The following is a 9,991-nucleotide window of genomic DNA, read 5'->3' as shown; positions in this document are numbered from 1 at the left end:
AGTTCTAACCAGGAAAGCAAATAACACAGGACTTTATGACTGCTTGTTTAATATGCAATTTGAAAAAATGTTTCGGGATAAATCTCAACTGACACAATGGTTGATTAGAGGTCTTTGGGAGGTGGTTCCACCACCCAAATACTTACAAGGAACGAGCGAACCCAGCAATGACTTCATTGCCATTTCAAAACGTAAAAGTTTTGTAGGATAACAGTGGTATAATCACCTCATGACCGCGTATCTGCGCCTGGTTTAGTTGGGACTCGTCCTGGAAACCTTTCCAAATTTGCATGTTAAACAAGCACAGTCATGAGTTTTACAGATATCGATATAGAGATATATCTATGTATTTCTTGTACGGTTTTCTGTTTGGATAAAGAAATCTATAGATAGTGATTATAGGGTCTTCTTACATGGACGTTTATTGAGCTTCTCATTTATTTGTTTGTGTTATATACTGGTGAAAATTAAGGTACAAAATAGTATAAATGAGAAATTTAGAGAAAATGATACATTAAGCAAGACAAATACAACTAATCTCTCCAAACCTCTTGCAGCAGTTCATATCTGACAATACTACGACCTCCAGGTTCCTTGGCTTTCCAGCTGGGCATATTGCTGGACTTAAAACTGTCTATAATGGAAGTCAATGGTGAATCCAGTTCGTCCAGCTCATCATCACTAGTATATGACTTACGGAGCACTGATGACCCACTCCTCCTCAAGTTAGATTCTTGTCCCACCTCTCCTATAATACTTGCAAACAAAGCTGCTGAAGGTGGCGAATAGATAACAGGACCAGCATCGCTGGGAAAATTACTAATAGATTCTTCATCTTCATCACCAGGACCCTGAGAGCATTCAGAAATGAAGATGACACCAAATATATGTTAGGAATATACAACTTAATTGTACTTACTCTTTACCAATTACCAAACTATACAAACCTTTTGTCTTGTAAGTGTCTTGTACTTCTTAATTAAATCCGAGCCTAGTGTAGATACACTATGTCCTTAAGACAGATTTTCTCCCTCACGGTGCTTGAAGGTTGATGGGAAACTATCTCTCAAGATAGAACGGATTTCCTTCTATAGAAAGCTAGCACTTCAATTCTATAGACTCAGCGAACACAACATAGTATTTGACTAAGAACAGGAGGGAGAAGAGAAAGATCGAACTCGTGTGATCTCGGTGTATCTTTCTCTCCAAATTCATCCACTATTTATAGGTGAGTGGTGCCTTTTTTGAAAACAACACGGTGACTCTTGGGAAAAAATAAGCAACTCTTTGAAAAGTCACATGTTTGAAAGGACACACCATTTCGGCATATAAGATTTGTTTTGAACCGGTGCCTATTTCGAAGGTTGCACCTTTTTCGGCATGATGCTTCGTTTCAAACCGGTGCACATTCGAAAGGTCGACACCTTTTTCGCATAATGCAATTATTTCAAACAAATGCATCATTTTGAAAAGGTTTTTCTCACATTACGTACTGTTTCAAGAAAAAACCCATTTCATCTTAAGTGGGGTAACTTGGGAGACAAACTACTCATTCATATTTAAATGGATTTGAGCAAATCATTTTTCTAACAATATAATGGTAAACCTACACTATATCTCACGATCTATGTGAAATACCATACAATTGGGGACTTACCGAACCTCTACCATGTATGCTTATCATGCAGGTTAGATATATAAATTATGTCCCAGCTCTTATCCAGTGAACAATTACTGTAGATCCAAACAAAAGCGACAAAAAGAAACTACTTTTATCACATTGATTCTCTGCTAATCAACTATATTTTTCTAGGTTACATTAACACTCCATATTGGACACGGATAAGAATTGTCGGACACGGCAAAATATCAAAATTCGAGATAAATTACATGCAATATGTGTCCGACACGGACACGTGGATACGTATCCGACAAGGATTTTTTTCAAAATATGGTGTGTCCATGTAACCTAGATATTTTTCATACTTCAGATCCCATTACCTGACTGTCAAAACTCTTGATAGGAGGTCCATTAATATTTCGTTAAGCCAACATATATGCTATTTGCCTATTTGGAATAAATTAATGATTTAATATTCCAACATAGATCATACATTAGTCTAAAGTGTTAAATAATTAAAGCGGAGCTTATGAAATCTATATTCAATATTAGATACATAAGGGAACATGCTCAAATTGAACGATTCCCCAATAAGTTCCTTTTTATGTATTAAAGCTTTTGCAGTGGACTAACCTCTACATCCAAGGCTTGAAACACCTCCTCTGGGATTGGGTCTGGACAAAACTCATCTGGGGAGAAGTCGTCAAGAATCTTTTTGATCAAAGGGGAGCCAAATGTCGGGCACACCTTTGAAGTAGAGAATAATATAAGTGAATAAAACAGCTCGTAAACACTTGCATAAACCGTATAATAAGTATTGACTTATTACCTCCTTCCTGATTAATTTACTCAAGAGCATGTCCTTTGGGAGCATCATGAGATCGCTCAATGCATTAAGGAGAATGAAAGATTTGGAGGATGTCTCACATTCCTGTATGTCATCCTCGCTCAAGTCATTTTGGACCTCATGGTAATCATCGTCATCTATTCCGAACAGATCAGTTAGCCATCTGGACCAGTTGCCAATCTGGAGTAAATAGAAAAGAAATAAATGTGATGTAGAAGCTACTGCATGTTACATTTATAAAGAGTGAAATAAAAGAGCAGACTTTGTGCTGATTGTCATTCTATGATTTAAAGGCAAATTACAAATGGTAAAAGAAGAATTCAAGATTTAAATTAAAATTAAAACGAAATAAACTTGAAGATGCCAAAGATGCAATTACAATAAGAGAGCTCTCATTTCATGGAACTATGAAGACATCTGGATAAGAATTAATATGTTAATGATCCGCCATTTTGACGTAGTCTCACTTCAGAGAGCTTATGCAGACAAGAAAATTGATCATTGTTCATAACCAACTTCACTATCTGATTATCAGACATATAGATTGCACGATAAACAAAAATAATATAAATTTGATATGCATAGTTTTCCAGCTTACGAGATCTTCTAAAGTAGCATATTCACAAATTATGAGCATTTCACATTCTATCAATGTTCGAATTCAAAATAAGTTACAGTATGTGGATCCAAATCCAGATTATAAATAAATCCAACCCTAGCATAAAACTTGTATCAAAAGTTGTAATTTTGTATTCTCTTGAACTATAGTAGAACCACTTCCAAGTCCCAATACACTTTCAATTTGGATCACGTTCCCATTCACCTTATCCAAGCATTTTTTTTTTCTAATTATGATCCAATTGGAGTGTCCATGTCGCTACGGGTGATCATTTGAAGGGTGCTCTCTAAGTACTTACCACAATTTTCAAATCACACGTATGCCTCATTGAGTCATTGGGAACTGTTAATGAAGATCAGCTAGAGGTGCAACAATATAACACCTTAGAGAAGCATTAGCAGGTAATGCACACAATGGATAATGTATAAGTAACCTCGCTGGTTTTGTGTGTGTGGGAGAGGGGTTTAGGAGTGGTCGAGTGGGAGCATATGAACAATTAAATATATTGTAATGTACTAAGATAATACATGGAAGTTATACTTACAGCATTTTTCAGTTGTGCTCCTGCACCAAAGCTTGACTTTCCTGCTGGAATAGGGAGAACCTTTGAATCACTAATAGGATCAGACACCGGGTCTGTTGGAATGTCATCTTCACGAAGGATGGCATTGAACATAGCCACATCCAATCTATTCACACATTGCTCCATAACCTAGATACATGAAGGGCCTATGTCATATTGCAAAAGTGCATTAAAGTTGAGAAACGGATATGTCAGATGATTCAGGAAACGTGTAAATATTGTGGCCACAGAAGGTTCAAGAAAAGAACTTGTAGGGAACATGATCAGCAATACCAGCTACTTTAAAGAAAAGTGGGCAAAATCAACAAAGTGAATATATGAGAAAATAAGTCTACCTTAGAGTATATTCATTATGAAACAATTAGGTGTACGTGGTAGATGACTTAGACCAACATCATGCCCAACACATTTCACCGAAACCATCCAAACATTAATCTAATATTGGAGATACTGGTTGAAACCAGCTAGTTCCGATTGATAGATTTTCAGTGGGCATCTATTATCGACATTTCTTGGATGCTCAAGATTACGATACTAAGAAAACTCTTCCATATACCATTTCATTAGAAGATATTCCATACTATGCTATTGAAGGGCAAGATTGAGGTACCGTACTTTGGCACCATAAGAAAGGTGATATAACGGGGCGCATATCACCAACCTTTGATCTCTCCCTAGCTTAACGTGGAAGATGATTCCTTTTGTGATACAAGATTTAAAACATCCCATGCCCATCAACAGAAATGGAGTAGATATTTACCAATTTAGCCAACACTGGCAAGCAGCCACACTCATGACCAGCAGCTCGAACTGGACAAAGCCTATCACATGCATCCTTAAAGGCCTTCTTCCAAAGTTCCATAGAAAAACTTGCTTGCTCTTCATCACTTGAACTAGGTCTTCTTCCATAACAGTTCCTTGAGTTTGAAGGAGTAGACTGCATATGTGGAGTCAAGGTCTGAAAACCAAAAAAGAAGTTACTACTGAAAAACAGAATGGACTGACACTTATCAAGATTCAATTTTCACATCAAGCTAGAACACTTCAGTTGCTATGTGAATAGTAATTGAAGGAAACAAGATATAGACCTGCCACCACACAGACTCTATAACTCGACAGAAGATCCAGGCTTCAATCTTTTCTAATGCTGTAGTAAATGTTTGGGATTCCTCCCAGTCAACCATTTCATCAGAAATACCAAACTCTTTGTGGTTTCTCCTGCCGGAGAACTCCTCCCATTTCAGCGGAGATCCCTTGCCATTACCTTTTCCCACATCATTAGCATCAATATGAGGCCCATTAGACAGTGGTAGCTCAGTACTGTCGAGAGCTAAACTAATAATTGCTCTCAAAACAACGGAATTTGACAACCAAAAAGTTAATCTGCATGTAGCACGCAGCACAATTAGTGAAATAAAAAATAGTAACAGAAAAAGGACCTATCTGAAGAAAAGCTTAGTCCAAATCCAGGTATACAGGGACGAGCTCACTGGGTTAGGGAAAAAAATTCAAAAAGATTACAAGGACACTATAACTTCATAAAAATGTACGGTACATGAGTTGGGAAAGAAATTAAAGAATATAAACATGTGCAGTCCATCTAGTACTGTGGTGATAAGGAACAGTTCTCTGTATCAGGTTCATTGGAATGTCTCCATGTTGCTTCTGTTTTATGCAGTTTATGTGGACTGTCAGGATTCTAATTGAAAATAGTGTGGGACAATCCTTCAGTCATGATTTCAGTTGCTCGAGGAAGCAATGTGGATATGACACAGTAAGTCATTGGTCAAACCCCTTGACACTTATCGCATCGCTATTTTACAGGTGCCTTACTTTTTTCTGATTTACAGTCATGATTCCAGAAATATTACTTTAGGTGCATCCCACTGGAAATGGTAATAGCACCAAAATTTAACTCGATAGACGTAAACTTGAGGATAATCACTTCAGAAGACTAATGTTGTTGAATGGCACAAGAGAATTGTGTAGGAATAGCACAATACTAAGTACCTTGGGACATCATTTCCACATGCTTTTGCAACCAGAAGTAATCCAGAAATGGCACTTCTAGCCGCACTTGCCCTCCTTGGTTTGGATGTTTTCCAAGCATGGAGATAAAACCTAGCAAGGCGCCGGGCAGGAGCATGTACCTTATTTACCGAACTCCCGTGCTCAGAAACTACTGAGTAAAGTGCGACCTCAAGAGCAGCAGCTTCTCTCAATTCTCTCTCAAGCCTCTCAATTTTGTGCTCTAGTTGTTGGACTTTATTTTCGGATAAGCTGCTTTTCGCATGCCTAGATAAAGACATAGTGTCTTTTCTTCCAATTTGCATGAAACTTCTATCTTCCAAACAATTATTTTCAGCAGATTCTAAAACATTTTGTTGACTGCTTACAAATCTCTTGCTTCTAGCCGAGTCCAACGGAGATCTTACCGACTTCACGTGCTTTGGTTTAATGCTGCTTAGGGTGTTATTCTGCATTTCAAGATCTCTCCTGCTGCTCATTCCATCTCCCACAGGTTCCCCTAATTTCCCGACAGCATTTTGTGAGCTATTATTATAAGTGGCATCAACTTCTCTGGCATGATCTTCCTCTTCTTCGGTTTCTTCACTCTGTCCACTTCTAGTTTGTTTATTTCCATCTGTATCCTCCTCAAGACCAGTATGTGAACTGCTAATATTTGAAGCTTCATCTTCCTCGACTCTGCTCAGTCTCCGAGCTTTCTCAGCGTCCACTACTTTGACCTGAGAGTCAGTATAAGTTATAAGAGTATCTGTTTTGGGGGATGCAACTTTAGCTACAACATCAGTGGCTTTGTTTTCCTTCATAGGAAGTTCAGATTTTTGTTCAATTAAGCTTCTTCCATTTGTATCTTCTTCCTCTTCATAAGCTATAGGAGAAGAAGAAGACTGAGCACAATGGATTGCAGATATTTTGGTATGTGATACTACCTTAGACAAGGACGCCCAGTCATTTTCTAGAGGAACCACTCCAGAAGAGGAATCTACTGATGAAGAATGAGAGGGACTTCTGGTGACATGCTCCACTGTTGTAGTTACTGGATTCAAGTCAGGTTTTGCAGCCACTGGTTCAAAATGTGAGTCTTGCATACTTCCAGCCCTTCCTGTACTATTTTGCACTGCTTCAAATGCGTTCTGCAATTAAATGAACTGATTATAAAGACACCTAAAACTGTTTAACAGCATCAAAAGGGTAAAATGTAAGGTTTCCATTACGTCAACCGTAAAAGCAGCTACCAATGACAACTTAATTTAGAAGTATCAAAAGTGTGATTGTGGATGGGGGAGAAGTAAGGAACCACTCAACATTTAATTATTTTACTAAGAGAATTGTTACATAAATGAGATTCATCACAATCCGCAAAAGTAACAATCTATTCCACAAGCTTTAATGAAAAGTTTTATAACTACCTCAACATTTCCTCTTACTGATGATGTATTAGTGATCCAATTCTGATCCAATATTAACAAATTCTCAGACACTTTGCCCTCTCCTAACCAGCCAAAACATGGCTCACAGCCTCACAGTTTCTCGCATAGTGAAAGGTATCAATGAAACAAATTTACAACTAAGGAATTTTGGTACAGAAAAAAGTGCTATAAATTGATATTCCCAGTTGAGCCTGCAATTAGGTATGACGAAATAAAGCAAGGAACAGTAACAGGTAGAATACCTCTTCACTTTGAGGTGGTGAAGACCCTGTAGCTTCAAAACCTGAAGAGGAGACAGTCACTGAGGAATGTTGTGAAACAACATCATCGTCAGTAAAAGAGGCAACCTCATCTTCCTCTTCATACTCATTATTCATCAGAGTAGCAACCGACTCAACGCCATCCTTGTCCAAAGAAACTTCTTTCGACAAACTTTCCATTGAAGAAGTTCTGGAATTACGCTTTTGAAATGGCTCAATTTTTAGTAATAAAACTGGCTGAGCTGTGTTTCTGAAGCTTCTCTTGCAATTCATTGGTGCACTTATGATTACCGTTTCTTTGAGAATCCCATATTCGGCAAGGTCTACAATTACAGTTCCCAAATGCTGACCTTTCACAGTTTTATCCCTTCGAGGCTCATAGAGGTTGAACTCAAGGCAGTTTTTCAAGAAAGTGTCAGTTTCGCCACCTTTTACGGGGACTTCCCTGGATAGAGTAACATGAATCTTGAAACTCTCATTGAATTCAATTTTTCCATCGCCTACGCCAGACCCAAGCACAGGCACAACCGTATTGGTAGACCCAGAATTCTTGTCACCATTTTCCCATTGAAGCAATACAGAACGATGTGATATCATAGATTGAGATGGAGGCCATGGTTTGATCTCTTGTACATGTAAGAGGTAATCAACATGAATAGAAGTTCCCTTTCTGCTCTTTGACCTCAGCCCAAGAACCATGGCTGAACAGTACTTCAACTACTCCAATCGACAATATGGAAATTTGAACACACTCTCAAAAATGTCTTATGCAGCTTGGTTCAGGTAGTGTTCATATTTAACTGACCAGATTGGAAAACAATATTAATTAGTTCGTTCACTTCAAATGATCTAAAGTTTCGAAAACCCTGATACTTACAATCCACATCTTGTAATCCAATTTAAAAAGCAAATACATATGAAAAGATTTTCTGCATTCATTATCAACTGTAACAATTACACAGTTCAATCAATGAACAAACCAGAAATGCCGAAGATCAAATTGAAACACTCTTGGAAAACCCCGTCTAACGCAAACTTAATTGTTTAGGTAAATAACCTCATATTTAACTTTGATTCCTATGCAACATTAATTAGTTCAAAACTAGCTCTCCGCAAACAAATTATCTAACTTTGTGAAAACCCAAATGCTTACAATGCACAGCAGGTAAACTTAATTAAAAGAAAATGTAGAATACAAGATATTCTGCATTTATAAACACCAGATGCAATCATTATCAAATTAAACACATAAAAAAAAAATGTATACTCTTAGCACATGCTAACTCAACTTTCAATTGCAAAAGAAGATCAAACTAAAATGTTTTAACTCACTTTAACAAAAAATCAACCACAATCACATAACAAAATGCATACAAATAAACCAATTTACTGGATAAAGCTAAGATCATTGAACATACACACTAAACCAATGGTATAAATTAACATGCAGCTCAAGAAACAAGAACTTATCAACTAGATCTACAAGTTCAAAACAACACTAGTTACCAAAAAGAAAGAAAAAAGAATCAAAACACTTTAACAGTAAAAAAGTAATCCGGCCAGTTTAATAACAATGCAAGCTAGCATAAATAAAAACAGTTCAAACTAGATTATATAACCAACAAATCAACTACCACACTCCACCTAAAAACTCTACAAGTGAAAAAATTTAGCAAAAAAGCTAGTGTAGAATATTTACCAGTGAATGAAACTTGAAGAATGGAGATCAGAAGAGAAATGCAGTAGAGATATGATGAGTAGTAATGAGTTGGTATCTTGAAAGTGAACTCATCATGAGTGATGAGTAGTACAAGTGAACCAAAGAAAACGAGAGAATGTCTCAAAAGAGAGAAAAAAAAAATAGAGCAAAGTGGTACGTGGTGGACAAAAACTAACGTAACTATTTTTAATAAAAACAACGCAGTGGCAATTCCACAAATGTTTGCAAAATATGAGGGCAATGTCTCAATTTAAGAAAGAGGAGTCCACGTGTGTAGTCAGCTTTTTGGACAGTGGCAATATTGCAAATGTTTGGAAAACTGAGGATAATGTGCCAAAATGAAGGAGACGCGTCCGAATTTTACCTGTCAAATACCAGTCTTACCTTTCCATAACATATTTTATTACATATCCACTTTTTAATAATTATTGTAATAATAAAAACTGCATAGGGATATTATAGGAAAAGACCAATATTCACTGGACTATCCTCTTTAAAGTAGTTAGATTAGATTAGATTACGATAGATTAATTAACTTAAAACAGAAAGAGAAGAGAGAGATTAGTGATTAATTAATGTGAGCTGGTTTTGGATGTATTTAACCGACATTTTACGAGTCTTTTAATACATGGCGCGCACTGGAAACAAGTAAGAGTTTTGAGACTGGACCAAATAACTAGCCTGTGAGCTGTCCACATCTAACTTCTGGAAAGGCCATTATGTTACGTATATCTCTTTCTTTTTTCTATAGTGGGGAAGTGTCATGTCTAATTGGCTAAGCTAGAAAATGGAAAAGGTCGGTTTTAATTCTGTAGGGATGAATAAATGAATGGTGGATAGCACATCGAGCCTACATTACATATATCACTACCTAACAAGAGAATAT

The 9,991-nt window shown here is 37.0% G+C and overlaps 1 protein-coding gene across 3 annotated transcripts; it reads right to left on the bottom strand.

Annotated features, from left to right (window-relative positions):
* Positions 1-361: 361 nt before the first annotated feature.
* LOC147487797 (uncharacterized) lies at positions 362-9,267 on the bottom strand. 3 transcript variants are annotated; one of them, XR_015201491.1, is made up of 10 exons: positions 9,085-9,262; positions 7,368-8,185; positions 5,681-6,828; positions 4,759-5,053; positions 4,431-4,628; positions 3,632-3,799; positions 2,451-2,648; positions 2,255-2,368; positions 948-1,145; positions 362-851 (listed from the first exon to the last, which is right to left on the bottom strand). XR_015201491.1 is itself a non-coding variant. In XM_086571609.1 (10 exons), exons 2-10 carry the CDS (start codon positions 8,082-8,084, stop codon positions 534-536), a joined length of 2,949 nt encoding a protein of 982 aa, XP_086427735.1. In that variant the 5' UTR covers positions 8,085-8,185; positions 9,085-9,224; the 3' UTR covers positions 362-533. The 3 variants fall into 3 exon arrangements, 2 of the variants coding, with proteins under 2 accessions (XP_086427735.1, XP_086427734.1); XM_086571609.1 differs by lacking the exon at positions 948-1,145 and having other exon boundaries at positions 5,681-6,417; positions 6,625-6,828; positions 9,085-9,224; XM_086571608.1 differs by lacking the exon at positions 948-1,145 and having other exon boundaries at positions 9,085-9,267.
* Positions 9,268-9,991: the final 724 nt, after the last annotated feature.

This window comes from Coptis chinensis, chromosome 7, assembly GCF_015680905.1.
Source record: "Coptis chinensis isolate HL-2020 chromosome 7, ASM1568090v1, whole genome shotgun sequence".
Classification (NCBI taxonomy): Eukaryota; Viridiplantae; Streptophyta; class Magnoliopsida; order Ranunculales; family Ranunculaceae; genus Coptis; species Coptis chinensis.
The sequence above is the reverse complement of the archived record's forward strand: the minus strand, read 5'-3'. Positions and strand labels throughout refer to the sequence as shown.

Bases quoted from the DNA above. Each gene is read 5' to 3' on its own strand.
- LOC147487797 (XM_086571608.1), bottom strand. From the start codon at position 8,084: ATGGTTCTTGGGCTGAGGTCAAAGAGCAGAAAGGGAACTTCTATTCAT. The intron at 6,829-7,367 runs GTATTCTACCTG...ATTTAATTGCAG, and splicing joins CACCACCTCAAAGTGAAGAG to AACGCATTTGAAGCAGTGCA. The intron at 2,369-2,450 runs GTAATAAGTCAA...TCTACTTCAAAG, and splicing joins GTAAATTAATCAGGAAGGAG to GTGTGCCCGACATTTGGCTC.